Source organism: Berghia stephanieae, chromosome 1 (assembly GCF_034508935.2).
Source record: "Berghia stephanieae isolate SIO BIC M18660-M18661 chromosome 1, UCSD_Bste_1.3, whole genome shotgun sequence".
Lineage (NCBI taxonomy): Eukaryota > Metazoa > Mollusca > Gastropoda > Nudibranchia > Aeolidiidae > Berghia > Berghia stephanieae.
Window position 1 is genome coordinate 17,876,683 of NC_088360.1, and position 22,424 is coordinate 17,899,106.

Sequence of the window (22,424 nt, forward strand, 5' to 3'; positions counted from 1 at the left end):
TTTTTGTTCATTAAGTAATAGGTTTCAGTTCTTGTTATTAAAGGTTATACGTTATAGTCAATGTTCATTGAGGTTACAATGAGTCACATAAAGGTTACTTGATGGTCAGGTCAAGTCACAAAAAGGTAAAAGAAAGGCCAGATCTCTAGATTTGGGAAAGAAAATGAAAACAATGATAATCAATTCTTTAAAATATCAACACCGATATAAAACTCAGTATAAAACCGGATAAATGACACATCGCAAAATAGCACTGGAAACTCGGGTATCACTATTATCATAAACAATCAATTAAATCAGAAATGCCGATAATCACAACAGAACACAATATTTCAATAGATTACAAATAACACTGATTTCTCACCAACAGAGCACTACTCAAAAGAAATCAAACAACATTAATTTCTGTTTGGTAATACTGTCTCACAACAGAGACAGGAGTTAGAAGCCGTGATAGAACGTTACTATGGACTTTCACAACAGAAAATACAAAACGTCCTTCTCCACCACGGACTTACAGCAGAACTGAAGATGAAATTAAAAGTCACTATATTTACCATCCCTATTCGCATGAATCATGGAAAAAACTCGAGGCGAAATGGGGTGAGTGTTGTAATTTAATGTTCTTCTCCCCTAAACATGTTTACCCCTAAATGAATACAAAGCGCGTACGATGGATGGATCGTCACGAAGTCAACCATGGTCTATGGAGACAATGGCCATTCGCAGCTCCGATAACGTCAGGGATTAAATTGGGGATGTCGAAGATCAGACTCTAAGACACGACGGAAATGCTACACCCTCACGTTTTAGAGTGACAAAAGAAATAAATCAAGATAAGGTTGGATGTCCTGAGTCGTGCATACCCCAGGTACTTCCCTACAGCGCCATAAACGCAAAGGCATTTCCTTACAGCCCCCCACTTAAGACAAAATCTTGGATTTTGTCTAAAAGACCAGGAAATGCCTGAGCAATGTCTTCAGCAGCTTAAGCTAGCCTGGCTGAATAGTCCGGACCATGGTTCTTGGTTCCCTTGTCTGATGCCGGCATGATCGTCCCCACGAGGTCGACAGCAACACGCGGAAATGGAGTCTCAATTAATGGCATCTCCTGAAGGGGAACTTTCTGGGTTTTACCTTTTGGTGCGCACCTTTGACATACATCGCATGAACGACAGAATTTGCGCACGTCAGTCCAAATGCTCGGCCAATAAAACGCTTCTAGAATGCGTTCTGTTGTCTTCTTGGCCGCCAAGTGTCCAACAAAGACACCCTCATGCGCTAGTCGCATGAATGTGATTCGCAGTCCCTTCGGTAGCACCACCTGTTTCGTTGGATTTCCATGGTGTACCTTGGGCGAAGTGTAGTAGCGGTACAGGATTCCGTCCTCGTATGCATACCACTGTTTACTTTTCTTGTTGGTGATTTTCTTCTCACCACTGCTTGCAAATTCTCTAGCTTTAGCTATTGATGTGTCAGCTTCTTGTTGAGCCTTTAAATATGCAGGCGTGACGTCTATTTTGGGGGCAGGTAACGTCACTGACTTCTTCATCTCTTTGTGCTTTGAGCCTCGTGTCTCGACTGCTCGCACAGAACGTTTGTTACACATACCAGGACATTTCGCCCCTGGTATGTTTCCAAGGATGACGTCAAATAGTGGGTGTTCCATTTCCACCGCACTGACTTCACCTTTAAAATATGGACAGTCAATGGTGACGTCCACCGTCGTTGTCCCTCTAGCAGAGCCGTCAGCAAGTAGGACCGGGACTTTCCGTGTTCCCCTGCTACTGCCGTCAACTAGGCCCTTCTTGACCACCACACAACTGCATCCGCTGTCCCGGAGTACAGTCACCGGTCGGCCGTTCAGTAAGCCGTTGGCTACCGGCATATTCTTGTCTCGTCCCTCGTGGCCCAGGCATAAGGCCGACGTTACTGGGAGTGTGCAGCCGCACATTAGTTGCATGTGCCCATGGCTGCATTGTTTTGAATCTTCGTTAGTGTAGTTAGGTGCTGACATTGAGGCGACCTGTGGAGGTTGTAGCCTCTTCTCATCAAACTGCCTCTTCCGGCAGTCTATCGAAGTGTGCCCCCGTTTCTTGCAGTAGTCACATATACTGACCGTTACTGCGGTCAGTCCGGGTTTTGTTCTACAATCTCTGGCAATATGTCCCGCTCTCTTGCATATGTGACATGTGACTGGACCGTTCCTTGGCGGTCCGCTTAATTCTCTCTGGTTGAGATTCTCTGGCCTTACTTGATTCGAGTCCATCTCTTGCTTTGTTCTGATTGGTGCTGATCTCGTGAAGGCACCTGCTGAGCCGTGAGCATCTATAAATTGGCTGATCAGTTCCACGACTGATCTCACATTTGTGGGCTTTCTTTCTTTGACAAACACGAGGAGCTCTCGCCCACAAATGTCCATCAACTGCTCCTTAATAATGAGATCAATTATGTCACCGGCATCTTCCTTGTTCTTTCCTGCCATTTCCACCCACTTGCTGAAGTAACTGCTAATCCGGTTACTAAACTGCTCAATGCTTTCTCCCGACTCCGGTCTTGACTTGCGAAATTTTTCGCGAAATCCATCTTCCGTTAAATTATATCGCTTGAGGAGGCTTGCCTTCAGGATAGAGTAGTCGTTGGCCTCATCGTCGGATAGGCGACTGTATACTTCCAAGGCGTTGCCAGTAAGGAGAGCGCTGAGATGGGTGGCCCAATCTTCCTCCTCCCATCCATTTACTCGCGCATACCTTTCGAATCTTTGAAGATAGTCGTGGAGATTATCATTGGCAGCATGAAAAGGTGGTAATTTTGGTAGTCTAATAGTTTTCATGTGACTAGTACTTTCCGCCTGACCTCCGATTGCTCCTTCTTCCCTGCCTTCATTTTTCCTCTGCTGCAATTCCAATCGCAAAGTTATCAGTGCTGTCTCTTCTCGCAACCTTTCCGTCTCTAATTTAACCCTCTCTCTTTCAATTTCGATATCTCTTTCCACCCTTGACCTCTCTGCCTCAAATTCTCTCTGTTTTCTGTCGTCTTCTTCTCGCAACCTTTCCATCTCTAATTTAACCCTCTCTCTTTCAATTTCCATATCTCTTTCCGCCCTTGCTTTCTCTGCATCAAGTTCTCTCTGTTTTCTGTCGTCTTCTTCTCGCAACCTTTCCGTCTCTAATTTAACCCTCTCTCTTTCAATTTCGATATCTCTTTCCGCCCTTGCCCTCTCTGCATCAAGTTCTCTCTGTTTTCTGTCGTCTTCTTCTTTGATAGACTTCTCTATCCAGTCTTTCAACTCACTTCCGGAGAGACCCAAAGATGATCCAATCTTAGCTAACTTTTCAATGCTAGTACTCATGTTTGGAACTGGAATGTCGGCAGAGACGGCAGTAAACTAAAATGTTATACAATGAAAAATCAAAGAGAAAACGTAGACAGCCAATGGCGTCGCTAAAGGGAAGAGCAAAAGAATAACTCTGATAAGGTTGAATAATCACCGAGACTGTGGATGACAATGAAATGAGGAGAGTTGTTTAGAGCGATTAAAGTGGATTATCTATATAATAGATAGAAACAGGAGGAGGGGGGGGTGTGTAACAAGATTAATGTAACCTGTGTTATCGACTGAAACAATATATCTGAATGAAGAGGAACTAGGTTCAAAACTGTTCGTCCTTAAAAACAGCTCGTGGCTAAGTGCTAGCTAGATATAACTGCAATTATATAATTACTCTTGGTGTGTATAGATGTATGTGTTTCTCAAAACTTATCAATTCACAATATGCAAAAACAATGGCAATCAGATATCCTACCCGGCAGCTCCACCAAATTATGTCACACGGTCAGGGCACGAGTGTGCACGGTTCGGACCCAGACGGCGACACTTATATAAAAAAAAAATAACAAAAAGGGGGGTGAGCCTGACTGCCAAAGATTCACAAATTATGAACACAACAAGTCCGAGATTTAAGTGTATATGATATGAAGTGTTTATTAATTAATGTAATGAGCTGGATATAAATGAAATGCATATGACTGAATATAGCAGATGAATCAAGAATGTATGGTGGATGATGATAATGATGATGATGTTGATGTAATGAATGTTATCAAGATGACGCTTCTGAGTAGAATTATGATATTGATAATATAGTCAGTGATAAAAGGATAAATGTCAAAATAATATTGATGAAACTAATGATTGACAGATATGATGAGTTGGTGATAGAAGTGAATGATGTGAATACAAAGCTAAATGATATTATATGAATAATGATAGAAAAACATGATTATTTAGTTTGTATGACCTCAGGGTCCTCAACTTATCTCCGTCTGTGTGAAGATGATATTCTACGTGCTGTAGTTGCCTGTGTGTTATTCCAAGTGTGGGTTATTGATGAGCTAAATGTCCAGATGAATGACACACAGTACCAATGTATTAGGTTCCAGACAATGTCTGTTATCAAACAATGGATTGTTTTTCAAATCATGTATAGGTCACAGTAAGTTATTATGTATATTTTGTAACAGGTTTCAGTTCTTGTTTTTGTTCATTAAGTAATAGGTTTCAGTTCTTGTTATTAAAGGTTATACGTTATAGTCAATGTTCATTGAGGTTACAATGAGTCACATAAAGGTTACTTGATGGTCAGGTCAAGTCACAAAAAGGTAAAAGAAAGGCCAGATCTCTAGATTTGGGAAAGAAAATGAAAACAATGATAATCAATTCTTTAAATATCAACACCGATATAAAACTCAGTATAAAACCGGATAAATGACACATCGCAAAATAGCACTGGAAACTCGGGTATCACTATTATCATAAACAATCAATTAAATCAGAAATGCCGATAATCACAACAGAACACAATATTTCAATGCAATAGATTACAAATAACACTGATTTCTCACCAACAGAGCACTACTCAAAAAGAAATCAAACAACATTAATTTCTGTTTGGTAATCCTGTCTCACAACAGAGACAGGAGTTAGAAGCCGTGATAGAACGTTACTATGGACTTTCACAACAGAAAATACAAAACGTCCTTCTCCACCACGGACTTATAGCAGAACTGAAGATGAAATTAAAAGTCACTATATTTACCATCCCTATTCGCATGAATCATGGAAAAAACTCGAGGCGAAATGGGGGTGAGTGTTGTAATTTAATGTTCTTCTCCCCCTAAACATGTTTACCCCTAAATGAATACAAAGCGCGTACGATGGATGGATCGTCACGAAGTCAACCATGGTCTATGGAGACAATGGCCATTCGCAGCTCCGATAACGTCAGGGATTAAATTGGGGATGTCGAAGATCAGACTCTAAGACACGACGGAAATGCTACACCCTCACGTTTTAGAGTGACAAAAGAAATAAATCAAGATAAGGTTGGATGTCCTGAGTCGTGCATACCCCAGGTACTTCCCTACAGCGCCATAAACGCAAAGGCATTTCCTTACAATGATGATGATGATGATGATGATGATGATGATGATGATGATGATGATGATGATGATGATGATGATGATGATGATGATGATGATGATGATGATGATGATAGTAATGATATTAATGCATGGAAAAGAATCTTATTCGAAAAAGAAAAAGATAGAAAGATCAGTCATATTTACTACCCTTGTTTGTATATTATTTCTTTTTTCATTTCACAAACAACTCTATTTGAATACCGACGGCCTTTAATGTTTTGTTTGTTTGTGTCTTTGTTGGTTTGTTTTCGGGAGGGGGGAGGGGGTGCTATTTTTTTCTATTTGTTTTATTTTTACTTTTTAAAACAATGGTTGTTATAATATTTGTTGGCGTTATTTTACTTTTTGTTGTTGTTTTGTTATGTTTTAGACACAAACAATTCGTTTCACGTAGTTGAAAATAGGAGTTTGTGACACCTGCGAGATATAAGTATTATTATTTCTTATGGCAGGTGTTTTTCTATGCAACAAGCTACTATTTTAATTCGGGTGCGGGGAAAATTATAGGCGAGGATTATGGGTAGCTCTCTGTATGTGATCAGCAACTCTTCACTTTATTTTAATTCATTTCACAATTTCCCCCCAATAATTTCTCGTCGCGTTGACAACGAAGACTTCGGAGTTGCGGGGTATCGCGTAAGGAAGCATCAGTCTTGTGTTATCACCGGCAGTGTTGCCAATTTTGAGTTTTTAATGTCAAATTCCAAAACTATTCCTCATTTAAAGAAGTTAGGCGTGTATAACTTGGGTTTGACATTCTGGTCTTTATTTCAAATCACTTAATTACATTTATTTAATAGATATATTAGCACTAATCTCACAAAAATTTAAACGTTCCCTCTTAAATGTCATATTACTCTTGGCAACAGGCTTTTTAAAAAATGATTTCTACTTTATGTGCATTTTAGCAGAAAATTGATACAGTTTGGCATTATTACAGATCATTTGGCATGTCGGTAACTTGTTTGGCATTTTCCGAAAAATCAATCTGGCATTCTTGATCTTGAAGATTGATGTAGTTGAGGTTTTTAGTGAGGTGTGCTAGCAGCTACTTCTCAAAAAACTGACGACGACTGGAGCCACATCAGCAAGCATGAGCGTCGTCAGTAGTAGCAGCAGCAGTAGCAGTAGTTAAAGCATCGCTCACAATTCTCCATCTCATAGTCACTTTAGTCAACGTTATCATTATCATCACCATCATCACCATTCGAAGTAGTAGCTAGTAACAGCTGGTGGAGTATCAAAGTGCTTTAGTTTCAGTGTGTGTGTGTGTGCGTGTGTGACGTCGTCTGACAAACGACAACGACACTAGCTAGCAAGCTGAACTGCAGCGTGTCCTAGTCTAGTCTAGTAGCTATTGGGATTTAATCGCAAGCCAAACTCTTGTCTCATCGTCAAAATTTGTCAAGTCGCATTACGACGCGCGTGTCGAGGTTGATAGCTGATATAGTATTATAATACTGCGGTGTGCGGATACAATCCAACACGGTTATCTCGATATTCAAATAAGTTATCGTCATAACCGTTATACTAACTACCACTACCATTCAACCACTACCACCACCACCACGTCTACCACCACGTCTACCACCACGTCTACCACCACCTCCAATACAACAGCTGAGGGCGTGATATTCTCGTCCTCACACGTCCACTCACACAAACCGACACCCTGTCCTCGGCACCCCGTTACCAGCGTTCTGTCAAGTGGTGTGCACGGAAAGGGAAAAACCTTGTAATATTTCACATTACTAAATTAACAATGGTAAGTTGGACAAATTTATTTATCTTTTAACATTATAATATTATATATATACCTATACAATTATTGGTCAGTGTAATTTAATTTGATTGTTGTGTTGAATTTGATCTAATAGTCGATTTTTAATTTCCCCGTAGGTCTACACAAACTTCTAGCCGGTTTAAATTTTGAATATTACAGGTATTTGCGCTGATATGGGTTAAAACAATAACGGTTTTATGTCGTATGGTTTTACCTTTATCATCTGTATTAAACTGACATGTATTTCAAAACTTTTAAAGCCCTCTCTTAAGATTTTAAGTTTTCATTATCATTTCCTCCTTACTTCCTGTTTGAGTGGTGGATTGCTCAGACAGCAGAGCCACACGGAGTTGTCGTACCACTAAGGTCGCGGGTTCGAGCCCCCATCGCCGCCGCGAAAATGTTTATTCTCTATTGTCTTCTACTCATTATTCTCTATTGTCTTCTACTCATTATTCTCTATTGTCTTCTACTCATTATTCTCTATTGTCTTCTACTCATTATTCTCTATTGTCTTCTACTCATTATTCTCTATTGTCTTTTACTCATTATTCCTATGTCTTCTACTCATTATTCTCTATTGTCTTCTACTCATTATTCTCTATTGTCTTCTACTCATATTCTCTATTGTCTTCTACTCATTATTCTCTATTGTCTTCTACTCATTATTCTCTATTGTCTTCTACTCATTATTCTCTATTGTCTTCTACTCATTATTCTCTATTGTCTTCTACTCATTATTCTCTATTGTCTTCTACTCATTATTCTCTAATGTCTTCTACTCATTTCATTTCTTATTATTATCTTTGTCCAAGCTTTTCTTGTGTCATGTTATAATTAGTGTTATCAATATTGATGTTTTTATTTTTTATGTTCCGGTTTCACGTCGGCTCTTTCTTTAATATTCATAATTTGACACGCCAGTCATTTGATAACACACGTAGCTAATAATTATTATCAGACATATCTTTCTTCATTCTTTTATAGAAGGAACAACATTAGTTGTCACTCACTTCTTTGTTATTGTCTTAAAACAACCATTTTGGTGATTAGTTTTCACTAAATCATATAAATCACACGTTTAAGATTACACTTAATTTTGTATAATATTGGTACGTTATATCCGGCTGGTTGATGTTGTGAGTATTTTTTCATAAATACATAACATCAATAAGACTAAATGTTACGTGTACTAAAATTAAAGGTCTGATAAGCGAACACAATTTATGAGCTTTGATTTAACAACGTTGTAGTATGGACAATAATTTTGCTTTGGTTTGAGAATATTTCCATCATAACAATTTGGATTGGCAGACCTGTTAATATGTACCTGTTGGGCTTTAGCCATCTTCAATCTTCGGACTCCTGCCAATCTACACCAACTCTATACGTTCTACCACTCATTGTGAAGATTAAGCATAGTAGCCCGTGATTTTCTTCTAATCTATTCCTGTTTTGTTTTTGTATTCTCGCATTTCTTTTAAGCGATTTGAACCAAGATATTTAGAATAAATACTGAGGTACGACGTGCTCTCATTTGCAGGTCGGCTAACTGACCCAAATTATGGGATATCTAGATTTAACATTTGTGTAATTGACAATAATATTTTGCGTTAGTTTGGCGTGTATTCTCATTATAACAATCACCCCATAACACATTGGGTTATCAGACCTGAAAATAAGTACACGTCGCTTAGTTAGCATTGACCAACTCCCCAGTTCAGTTTCTTATAGATAGAATGCGCTTGGCCAAGGAGTTCACAACATTGCCATCCGGAAGTATAACGGACCAACACACAAACTCTGTGTAACCATGAACTTTTATAGTCTGGTTAATACAGTTTAGTGAGAACAACTCACAAACGCGGATGGCAAAAACAATAACAAAGGCCTGAGTGACGTCATCTGCATTCGAAGATGACGTCACCCAGGTCTTTGTTATTGTTTTTTGCCACCTGTGTTTATGAGTAATGCTCACTGAACTCTATTAACCTGACTATAAACGTTCATGGATACACACAGTGTTGTGTGTTGGTCCGTTATTCTTCCGGATGGCAATGTTATGAGCTTCTTAGCCAAGCGCATACTATCTATAACTTAAAAAGTTTCTTACTTTTTCGCGAGCACCTGTGGCCCAAATCTCTCTCGCACATCGCACATACACTCAACACAAAACAAAGCACACCGACACACGATATGCAGTACTATATTTACATTATGATAATTATTTGATAATTATACTACTCACAACACACACAAACACGGCACAAGTGAGAGAGAGAGAGAGAGAGGGAGAGAGAGAGAGAGAGAGAGAGAGAGAGAGAGAGAGAGAGAGAGAGAGAGATTTTGACAGAAGAGTAGTCGCATCATAGTGTGTAAAATAATCGTAGGTACTCAGACATGTTTTCATTTTGATCGCAAAAATTTTCATACTTCAGACATCATCGATGTGCGGCTATGTGGTCTAGTGGTATGACACTCGCTTTCGGATCGAAAGATCCTGGGTTCGAGTCTCGCTCGGCGCATAGTTGAGGCCTTGGCAAAGGCTCTTCAATCACATTCTCTCACCGTACTCAGGTGTAAAATTGAGTACCTGGCTGTTAACAGGGTTGTCTCTGTCCGAAAAAAATTATAATATCGCGTAACAGGCGTCATGTAGCGTCCTACACGTTAACTCACTCAATCCTGGAGATTTTTGCTACTTTTCAAAATTGGAAAACATGTATTCAAAATATGCATTTTTCATTCAACTACCACTAACATGTAAAAATGAAAAACATTAGTTTTGATACTACGCCTATAATTTGTCTCAGAAAATTCTAATAATTAATCATAAGGTAAAATTAACCCGGGTAAACGACGGATATAGTCGGTGTTAGGGTTGAGTGAGTTAAGTGTTGCTGTTGGCCACGGACCTCTTGTCAAGCGCTTTGAGCACGTTTAGTGGATATTGCTCTATATAAAAGTTGAAGAAAGACTCTCCATTTACCATTAACTCTCATATTTAAGTCTATTGTTTGAATGTTTTGCAGAATTCTCAGGCTTGAAAGTTTTTCTGTAACCTTTATCGATAATATTGGGAAAAAAATGATAATATTCACTGCTCTTCGGATTGCTAATTTTGCTTGATACGCTATCCGGGTTTGTTCAGACTTAGCCTGGATGAAGTATGTAGTGTCACATAAGGAAGACAGGATTATGCGAAGTCATTGATAAGTGGTTTAGATAAAGCGCTGGAGTCTAAATTCAAACCATTCATATCTTCATCACGTACATTTGTAGGTTGAAAGCACTTAGCTAAAGTTAAGGACTTTCCAAATTTTGAACATTGAAACTTGTTTATTAGGCAGGATTCTATCACAATTTTAAGCACAAAGTCACAGATACATGTACATGCATACTCTCTCTCTCTCTCTCTCTCTCTCTCTCTCTCTCTCTCTCTCTCTCTGTGTGTGTGTGTGTGTGTGTGTCTCTCTCTTTCTCTCCCTCCCTCTCCCTCTCTCTTTCTCTCTATCTATCTATGTATCTCTCTCTTTCTCTCTCTCTATCTATCTATCTATCTATCTATCTCTTTCTCTCTCTCTCTCTGTGTCTCTTTCTCTCTCTCTGTCTCTCTCTCTCTCTCTCTGTGTGTGTGTGTGTCTCTTTCTCTCTCTCTGTCTCTCTCTCTCTTTCTCTCTCTCTGTGTCTCTTTCTCTCTCTCTGTCTCTCTCTCTCTTTCTCTCCCTCTCCCTCTCTCTCTCTCTCTTTCTCTCTATCTATCTATATTTCTCTCTCTCTATCTATCTATCTATCTTTCTCTCTCTCTCTCTCTCTCTCTCTCTCCCTCTCTCCCTCTCTCTCTCTCTCGCTCTTTCGATCTATCTATCTCTCTCTCTGTGTGTGTGTGTGTCTCTTTCTCTCTCTCTCTCTCTCTCTCTCTCTCTGTGTGTGTGTGTGTGTGTGTGTCTCTTTCTCTCTCTCTCTCTCTGTCTCTCTCTCTCTCTTTCTCTCCCCTCCCTCTCTCTCTCTTTCTCTCTATCTATCTATATATCTCTCTCTTTCTCTCTCTCTATCTATCTATCTATCTCTTCTCTCTCTCTCTCCGCTCTCGCTCTTTCGATCTATCTATATATCTATCTATCTCTCTCTCTCTCTCTCTCTCTCTCTCTCTCTCTCTCTCTCTCTCTCTCTCTCTCTCTCAAGTCGTCGTGCTCTCTTTTAGATTTGATGATATGAGTATAGGTAAGCAAGATACTCACAACACCCGCCAGCCAAATTTAACTTACACCTACACAGAAAACTGTATGAAACCTTTAACGTTTATAGTCAGATTGCAAAGAACTTATCACTAACAATACTGTCTAAAAATAATGGCAAAGATATGAGTGACGTCAGCTTCGTTCCATCTATAAACTATCTTTATCACGTAAATTATCTCTATGATATGAGATATGATATATGACTCATAGCATTCGTCCCGACTTTTATCGCGAGAGAGTGTAGTTTATCTTACTGTACTCAGGAAAGTATGATTGTTCGAGGGAATGAGATAAGCGGAAGAGTAGCGTCCCTCGATTGGACGTCACCCATAGTCTGTGACGTCACCGGCGGAAAAGTTATTAGAGAGAGACCGTCATGTTGGTTGTGCGCATGCGTCTCTCGTCCTCAAGAAATATAATTTCAATTGAAAACGTACACGATTAGAAAATTGAGACTCGCACAGTTTTGAAAATTATTTTCATTGCTCTCAATATTGCATAACCATTCAAATACGATTTCATAACTTAGACTGTAAAATCGGTTTTTAGTATTTAGATCACGCCGAAATAATAGCGGGCTGGGAAAGTGGGCTACGTGATAATATGTGCACCTATGTTTAGACCAACGTGCATACATTTTGCAGGTCTGGTAACCGAATGCATTGGTGGGCTTGTTTTAACCGTGTCGTAGTGGACAAGAGTATTAGACGTGTAATTTCATGTTGTCATCCATCCAGTGTGTATTGTTATTTATATGTAATTTAATGTATGGATATTGCTAGTTGAACATTTTTGTTTTGACCAACGTGCACACATTTGCAGGTCTGATAACCGAACGCAATGACGTAGTGGACTTGCCATCCATCCAGTGTGTATTATAATCTATATGTAATATAATGTATGGATATTGCTAGTTGAACATTTTTGTTTAGACCAACGTGCACACATTTGCAGGTCTGATAACCGAACGCAATGACGTAGTGGACTTGCCATCCATCCAGTGTGTATTATAATCTTTATGTAATATAATGTATGGATAATATTGCTAGTTGAACATTTTTACGAACTCGATGTCAAGTTAACTTTTCCATTTTACTGGGCATGAGGTAAAGTGAAAGAACAATGTCTTCTGATACAACGTACTGGTCGAACTGAAAACTAGTGCACGTTTTGTAGTGTGCATTTGTCCTGTTATTGTTCGCCTTTGAATTATTGATAGGGCAAGGGAGGCAACTCGGTGCATTATATAATTGGTTCAGGGCTACGGATAGTGAAGCACGTGCAGAGTTGAGTACTGAAATGTTTACATGAGAATGAGAGTGAAAAAGGAGTACCTAATCCTTGAGGGACAAGGCAAACCGATTAGAACAAATGTGTGCAGACAGGTTGGAATTATTTACTTTGAATCGATCGTAGGTAGAAAGAATGAATGAATGAATGAATGAATGAATGAATGAATGAATGAATGAGAGTTTAGTTGATTGAGTGGATGAATGGACGAATAGATTATGAATCAATCGATAGTATGCGCTTGGCTAGAAGCTCATAACATTGCCATCCGAAAGTATAACGTACCAACACACAAAACTGTGTGTATCCATGAACGTTTATAGGCAGGTTAATACAGTTCAGTGAGCATTACTCATAAACGCGGATGTCAAAAAACAATAACAAAGACCTGAGTGACGTCATCTTCGAACTATCTACGGATGGTTGGATTTATGGATGGATGGATGGATAGATGCGTGGATAGATTATGAATGAGTGGATGGATAGATGGATGGATGGACTGATAGATTATAATTAAATGAATGATTGGATGGATGGATGTATGGATGGATGGATGGATGGATTAATGACTGGCTGGATATGTAAATGAATGTAGTGTGATATTGAATAATAAATGGTGGATGAAGTATAAGAAAGATGACTGCGCTGCTACGTGTGGTGATGGTGGACATAATTTTAAAATACACAGAAAGGAAGAAAGGAATGAAGACAGTAATAAAAAAAAGAAGGAAAGATGCGATGCGCAATAGAAGAAGAAGAAGAAGAAGAAGAAGAAGAAGAAGAAGAAGAAGAAGAAGAAGAAGAAGAAGAAGAAGAAGAAGAAGAACAACAACAACAACAACAAGATTAAGAAGAAGAAGGGGAGGAAAAGGAGGAGGAGGAGGAGGAGGAGGAGGAGGAGGAGGAGGAGCAGAAAATAAAGAAAAAATGGCAGGTTGTAGAAGAAAACCATGAGTAAAAAAAAAAAAAAAAGATCATGCTACAGGAATTACGACACACAAATGACTGGCCGGCCTATTATTATCTTATTCTGTGTATGTGTTTATTGCTATCCCTAACACAATTAACAATAACACACAGTCTGCATAGTTATTGTAGTGTGTTGGCACATATCCTAGTTCACTTTGCATGCCGTTAGGAGGTGTCATGGATAGCTTTCCTATCTCACAAGATGAAATGACTTAAGTTCGATCTCTTGTATGGACAGTATTGCGTTCGTTTACAAATGTATAAATTATTTAGCAGCCGGTCTGTATGCTTCAGTAGATAGCTAATTCTCCTTAAACTTTCCGAAAGTACCACGTAGAAAAGTTTCTGGTCACTTTACCACTTATTGTCGTTGGACAAGGGCTGTGAGCGGCTTAGCGGTCAATTAGTCGCGAAATGACCCCTTGTAAGGCGATAGTACTTTTTTTTTACAACGTAGACAACCCTATTAACAGCCAGGTACTCATTTTACACCTGTGTGCAGTGAGAGAATGTAAGTAAAGGGCCTATTCCGAGGACTAAACCATGCGCTGCTAAGAGCGGGGTTCGAACTCAGGACCTTCCATCCGAAGACGAGTGACAAATCACTAGACCACGACATAGCCGCACAATTGTGTCCAATGGGGCCAGTGTTTTGTTGTTTTTTTTGTTTTTTTTTTTTGTTTTTTTTTGTTTGTTTTTTTTTTTTTTTTTTTGTTCTTGTCTTCTTTTTGTTTTTGAATTTGTTAAGTTCGTCATTAAAACCAATAATATTAATAGGAGGAAGCAAGAACCAGTTGAGAATAGGAGAACATTCACCGTGTAGCACCCAAAAGATCCAGTGATTATGACAAACGCTACACAGACTAATAATAATGTCATATCCACTGAACGAATTCCAACTAACTCCATTACTAATCAACTTGTGCGGTAGTCTACCCAAGTTCTCTGATCTCTTCTTATTTTTTTCTTTTCACCTAGCCAAAGAAAAAGTGTAGCGATCTCTTTTCCCAGTTTCACATGAATACTGTACCATCAACTGTGTGTGTGTTGGTTTGAAGCGATCTCTGGTTAAAAAATAAGTCGGAGTAGTGTGTATAAGTTGTGTTTTTTGTTTGTTTTTTGTTGTTGTTGTTTTTTTTTTGTTTTTTTTTTTTTTTTTGGGGGGGGGGGGGGGGGTTTCTTCGTTTTAGTAACAGAACCCTTCGGGTTTTTTGCCTGATCGTTTGTATTTCTAACTTTCCATAGTCTCTCTCTCTCTCTCTCTCTCTCTCTCTCTCTCTCTCTCTCTCTCTCTCTCTCTCTCTCTCTCTCTCTCTCTCTCTCTCTCTCTCTCTCTCTCTCTCCCTCCCTGTGTGTGTGTATGTGTGTGTGTATTATCTTTCTTTCTTTTTCTTTCTTTCCCTCTGTCTCACTGACTCTGTCTCACTTTCTCTCTCTCTCTGCTTTTATTCTCTCTCTCTCTCTCTCTCTCTCTCTCTCTCTCTCTCTCTCTCTGCCCATCTTTTCTATCTTTCTCTCATTCCGCTTATAATAGTACAGGCTTGCATACGTTTATTTACATGTGCGTGTGTGTGTGTGTGTGTGTGTGTGTGTGTGTGCGAGTAGTTGTGTCTCCGTGTGTTGTGGTAGTCGTGTTGAGTTTCGTTTCAATTTTTATTATCATTATGAACAAGGCTGTTTTTAGGAAATTTTTTTCTCTGTAGACAAAAGGATTTTTCCGCATCGTATCTCGCTTTATAATGCTTAGCCATTAGATATTCCTCTTTCATCAATTAAACATGCGAGATTGTCGATTTGTGTGTTGAGGACATGCCCCATGTGTTGGCTTTCCACTGTCGCATCCATCAATTAATCAAGAGCATCTTCCCTGTTCAATCACAATAGAACGGCCTGATTAAAAACGGTCCTGTACGCATGATTACCTATGGAAGTCGATTCGATTAAAGCCCCTCAGCGATTGGTCCGATCACCATTATAATGACATGTTTGGTTTCTTCATTGGGCCCGTCCATCTTTTTTTTTCTTTTTTTCTTATAGGGAATGAGATTAGCGGAAGAGTAGCGTCCCTTGATTGGACGTCACCTTACAGAGAGAACGTTAATTTGGTTTTGAAGTGTCTCAAGCCGCTTTCACCGGAAGCGATGACGAGAGACGCATGCGCACAACCAACATGACGTTCTCTCTCTAATAACTTTTCCGTCGGTGACGTCACAGACTATGGGTGACGTCCAATCAAGGGACGCTACTCTCTTCCGCTAATCTCATTCCCTATAATATTCTTAACCAGACGGAAACAATGTCGTCACTAATGATCATGAGAGTGAAACAGGGGTGAGTGGTGGTGGTGGTGATGATGATGATGATGATGATGATGATGATGATGATGATGATGATGATGATGATGATGATGATGATGACGATGATGATGATGATGATGATGTATAACCCTAGTAGTAGTAGCAGGAGCAGAAGCAGCAGCGTAGCAGTAATAGAAGAAGAAAAGGGGGCGGACGAGGAAATGGATGAGAAGGAATAGTAGGTGTAGAGGGAAGAAATGTGAGTAGGAGGAGGAGGAGGTAGAGGAAGATGAGAAGAATAAGAATATTAATGTCTGGGTGGGCGGCCGGGGGGGGGGGGGGGTAGAACTTAGAGCACCGGGAGGAAAAGCATTGACAATGATAACACTTGATTGTACAGATATATTTTTAAATGAATGAATGTGAAAACCATACTGGTATTTTGTATACCGTGCTCAATTTTGTACTCTTATTGTGTGTGTGTGTGTGTGTGTGTGTGTGTGTGTGCGTGCGTGTGGGTGTGCGTTTATGATTGAGAGAAAGTTAAGAGTGAGAAAGAAAGAGAGCTAGAGAGAGAGAGAGAGAGAGAGAGAGAGAGAGAGAGAGGATAGAGAGATAGAAAGATAGCGAGCGAGAGAGAAGAGAGAGATGGAGAGGATAGGGAGGAGATAGATAGGAGAGAGAGAGAGAGAGAGAGAGAGAGAGAGAGAGAGAGAGAGAGAGATAGAAAGTCAAAATACAGTACTCAACTCCTAACATTTATCCATTTTCTGATTATATTATCTAAGCAAACGTACTAATCAACCCTAATCACCTTTCCTAACAGTCACCTGTGTGTTCCCATCACCGTGTACAATCTCGATTCGCCATTCACCTGCTAATCAATCAATACAAGTTGTATCGATCTCCACACAACACTACCCATCTACTCACCGGTATCAACCCAGATTTTAATGAGACCATCCAGATCTTTCCAATTATAACCATTTTTGCTTCCGGCCCAATTATCGTCTTGTATGGATGTTATTCGTATCCGTCCGCTATCCTTTCATCCACCCCCCCCCCCCCACCCCAATGGGAGCTATCTATATTCATGTTATCGTCCAACCGAGTCATCAATCACGTGATTTGTTGAGGTCCAACGATGGATATTTCTTAACAATGTAAACACATGCTTTGTGTATAAAGTTGTACATATACCGTTCAAGCTGAACAAAAGACCAATCGTGTGTAAGATATTTCAAGCTATGAATACTTTTCACTATGTGGTTATTTTGAGCACGCTTTGCAATGTGACCAATGCCCTCGAGCACAATGGGAAGGAATATATATTCATTGTTCATCTTAATCCTCGTGTTCCTGATTTGTTGAGTCACGTGAGGCGGTGTTCAGATATTGTCACTCACCTATGTCACCAGCATGTTTGGGTCAGTTAAAACAGTGCAATATAGGGCACCGGTAAATCTGCCAATCATGCCGAATGGATGTATAGATATTTAAAAGCTAATTGATATGACTTCGTTTATAGTGGTTAATACAGTTTTGCAATTACCAAAACTCGATGCATCAAATGAGACTGAATATCTTAGAATCAGTGTATTGTTTCATCTTGTTCTAATACTAGGATATTCTCTCGCATCTGTCTTAACATTTATGGTCGAGTCATCTCGCTTCGTACGCAAAGTCGACTCATACCCGGGGCATCTTATAGTTGTTGTTTTAAGCTGTTTTGTTACTCGTTTGGCATTTTATACCAAAATTATCTGACAATTCTTTCATTCTGTCCATCTTTGTATCTAATATTCCTCCATCTGTCTAACTATCTCATCCGCCCCAATCACTCAACCACTCTATATCGATCTTGACACTCTCATCTACCCAATTTGCTCTCACCCTCCCCCCCCCTCCCCTCCCCCCCCCCGCCCCCTGAGGGGGCCACCCACCCCTCTCCTTCCCATCCCTCTGAGGGGGCCACCCACCCCTCTCCTTCCCATCCCTCTTCCCCACCCCACTCCTCCTATTCTTGTTAACTGTCCATTTATCTGCTATTTTGTCATTACTACTACCGGAGCGACTTATTCAGAAAACAATTACCTATAAAACCCTGGTTGGGTGAGATGAATATCTTATCTACCTTAGCGTTATTATATTTTGTCACTTTCTGTCACGTCTCAAGGTCTTTTACGTGTTTCGTTATGTCTTGTTTTGTTTTGTTTTGTTTTCGTGTTTGGTGGGTTTATTCTTTGTTTGCTCTTTTTTCTTTCTTTTTTGTTTTTTTTTTTTTTTTGGGGGGGGGGGTTGCTTTTTTTGTTTGTTGTTGTTTTTGTTTTTTGTTGTTGTCTCTGTTTGTTTGTTTTGGGGCTTTGTTTGTTGATGTTGTTTTGGGGTTTGTTTGTTTTTTCGTTTGTTTTTTTTTTTTTAAAGATTGTTTCTTCTTATTATTTATTTATTTGTCAGCTGTCGTCTCAATCAACTATTTCTCGGAATAATTGAGGCGCTGGAAATGGAATTTTTAGCCAGAGATATGAGAGCTGGGTTTAGTTGACATGTTTATTTGAAGAGTCGTAACATACCTACCGAGTTTCATTAGATGCCTGTTACCCGAAACAATCAGCCCTACAGACATGTAGCATTATTCACAGGATTTTACAGCGGCTGTCAAAATACAAACCTGGTCCAAGTGTGACAATGCAAATTCTCTAATGGGAGCGATCTATAGATTGTTCGAAGATGCGAGGATGACGTCACTCAGGTCTTTGTTATTGTTTTTTGTCATCCACTTTTATGAGTAATGCTCACTGAACTGTATTAACCCGACTATAAAAGTTCATGGATACACGCAGTTTTGTGTGTTGGTCCGTTATACTTTCGGATGGCAATGTTATGAGCTTCTTAGCCAAGCGCATACTATCTTTATGCATGTTTTCGTCCAACCAGGTCATCAATCACATGATCTGTTGCTCTTCAATGATTGGATTTTTCTTAGTAAATGTAAACACGCTGCTTTGTTTATGAAAGTTGTAAATATACACACGTGTCAAGCTGAATAAAATGACCAATCGTGATGTTAGATATTTAAAAGCTCTGTGAACATTTTTCACTAAGTGGGTCGCTTTGAGCACATTTTGCAATGTGACCAATGACCTCGAGCACAAGGAAAGTTAATATAGATCATCCCCATTGCTGTGTCAATGTTTCAAAATATTTGTGTGTGTGTGTGTGTGTGTGTGTGTGTGTGTGTGTGTGTGTGTGTGTGATGATGGCTTACAAGCTGTGCAACTGACTCGGCGTTTTGGCATGTTTTCAATGTGGCCATGGTAAAGGCCACGTGCACTCATTTGCAGGTCTGATAACCCTAATACGATTCAATAGTCTGATGTCACGCCGCCCGACATCGGCGGCCATCTTGGTTTTAAACAAAGAAAATCATTACTTTTTATTCTTCATGCTGGCTAGAACTTTTCATATGCCTTGTGATCAGAATGTGTAAAAGTCAAAACATGATCAAATTTATGTATTTTTTCCCCCTCTGGATACGCTTTTATGCTCGCCGGAGAAATATTTTACACGGGCGTCCGCCATTGTTCCGATAGTTTAGAGCCAGTGTTACTAAGTTACCATGCGTCATAAGGAAGGAAGTGACGTTACGACTGTTGAAGAGTATTGTTTAGGCCCCATTATTGCAATGGAAATACTCTAAAACCAACGCAAAATATTGTCCAATACAACAATGTTAAAATAAGCCCATTATATTATTTTGTTCGGTTAGATAGTCCGTAGTCCTTCTGAGCCATTAGGCCCATGGAGTCGGAGTTTAACCCGGTTTCTATAGCATGAAACATGGACAATACCTACCCTTTTGATAGGACTCTAGTCTATCGCAAAGTACTTTCCGCCAGATCTAACAGACCCAGCTACCCAATCACTGCTGTGTGGACAGGACAGGAAGGGAGGGGGGGGGGGGTAAAAAAAATTATTTAATAACGACTGTACCCGAGATCGATCTTGGTCCCTTTGCGTGTGAAGCGAGTGCTCTACCAACTGAGCTATAGAGAGAATGCGTTTGGCCAAGGAGTTCACAACATTGCCATCCGGAAGTATAACGGGCCAACACACAAAACTGTGTGTAACCATGAACTTTTATAGTCTGGTTAATAGATAGTATGCAGATGACGTCACTCAGGCCTTTGTTATTCTTTTTGCCATCCGCGTTTGTGAGTTGTTCTCACTAAACTGAATTAACCAGACTATTAAAGTTCATGGTTACACAGAGTTTGTGTGTTGGTCCGTTATACTTCCGGATGGCAATGTTGTGAACTCCTTGGCCAAGCGCATTCTATCTATACACTTTAGTGAGAACAACTCACAAACGCGGATGGAAAAAAAAACAATAACAAAGGCCCATGTGACGTCATCTTTGTTCTATCTATTGGGACCGCTGTGTTGGGTGATCGTCCAACGTGTACACGTAAATAAAAAGAGAGATGTGTAACAATACGAGATCCCGTTTTACGAGTCTTTGTTCACCCGACTTACACCAGTTCATTAACCTTGTTGGTTTGCTCTGCTCACGGAGCACCAACTTGCCAATAATGTTATTAATCTTTTTTTCCATGGAAGGGAAGGTGGTGGTAGGTAGCTCCATCGATATAACTCTGAATGTTCACGAGTTCGAGTCCATGTATAGATAGTATGCGCTTGGCTAAGAAGCTCATAACATTGCCATCCGGAAGTATAACGGACCAGCACACAAAACTGTGTGTATCCATGAACGTTATAGTCAGGTTAATACAGTTCAGTGAGCATTACTCATAAACGCGGATGGCAAAAAACAATAATCTCAGGTCTTTGCTATTGTTTTTTGCCATCCGCGTTTATAGATAGTTCGAAGATGACGTCACTGAGGTCCTTGTTATTGTTTTTTGCCATCCGCGTTTATGCTAATTGAACTGTATTAACCTGACTATAAACGTTCATGGATACACACAGTTTTGTGTGTTGGTCCGTTATACTTCCGGATGGCAATGTTATGAGCTTCTCCGCCAAGCGCATACTATATATAGTTGTGGGTGTGTATGTGTGTGTGTGTGTGGGTGGCTGGGTGTTAATCTATAGAACAAGACATGACGACTATTAGGCGATACAATTTTTTTTTCTGACACGAGTCAACGCTGTTAACGGCCGGGTACTCAGTTTACACCTGAGTACGGTGAGAGAATGTGAGTAAAAAGCCTTTTCCAAGGACTCAACTATGCGTCGATTGAGGCTGAACCCTGGCCCTTCCGATCCGAAAGCGAGGGCCATACCACAAGACCACATAGCCGCACAGATAGATACTTTAAGTTGCGTGCTTTATTGACAAGAACGAGCAAATTCTCTAAAAGTGAACCCCACCTCCTCAACCCCCACCCCCACCCTCTTTAAATCGCATGGCTGACCCTTGAAAAAGGCTCTTTACTCACATTCTCTCACCGTCCTCAGGTATAAAATGAGTACCTGGCCGTAAACAGCGTTGTCTCTGTCTGAAATAAAGTGTAATTCATGTTATGCGTCGTCCTAAATGTATCTAACACGTTGCTATTGGCTTGGGGATTCTCTGCAACGTTATTTGAGTCCCTTTAGTGGATATTGCCCTCTCTCTCTCTCTCTCTCTCTCTCTCTCTCTCTCTCTATATATATATATATATATATATATATATATATATATATATATATATATATATATATATATATATATATATATATATATATATAAATACTCTAGATTTTTCTATAAATTCAATTTTCTGGATAATATGCTTCACCCCGATATTATAAAATCATTGCAAAATAATGGGTCACAATTATTATTAGTATTATTTTTATTATTATTATTATTATTATTATTATTATTATTATTATTATTATTATTATTATTATTATTATTATTATTATTATTATCATCATCATCATCATTACCATTATCATTACTATTGTTAGTATTATTATTTTTATCAGCCAAATTGATTAAAAGTGATTTGTAATCGTGCGATAGAAATCTGCTTCCTCCTGCTGTCGCCAACCCCCCCCCCCCCCCCCCCCCCCCACACACACACACATACATACACATACACACACACACTCACACACACACACACACACACACACACGCACATTTTAACCCATACCATAATCCTCTTAAAACACTTTAATCATGCTTTTGTTTACGTAGCGGGATAAATGTAACAATTCAGGCTTAGATTTACGGTCAGGCCGAATATTACAAGTTTTGATGCGATACGAAAGAGGAGACTCATCCACACACCCTTAATCTTAGTCGTAAATTTTAACAAAATAGGAGCAAATCTTCTTTGAATTCTTA

General features: G+C 39.5%; 1 protein-coding gene across 1 annotated transcript in view; it reads left to right on the plus strand.

Moving 5' to 3' along the window:
* The first annotated feature begins 6,540 nt into the window (after nt 1–6,540).
* The window catches only part of LOC144969359 (calmodulin), a 68,785-nt gene continuing 52,901 nt past the window's right edge, over nt 6,541–22,424 (plus strand). The window contains exon 1 of the mRNA XM_078908471.1: nt 6,541–7,248. Within this exon, the coding sequence (XP_078764597.1) occupies nt 7,246–7,248 (3 nt within the window). The 5' untranslated portion in view covers nt 6,541–7,245. The remainder of the gene's footprint in view (nt 7,249–22,424) is intronic.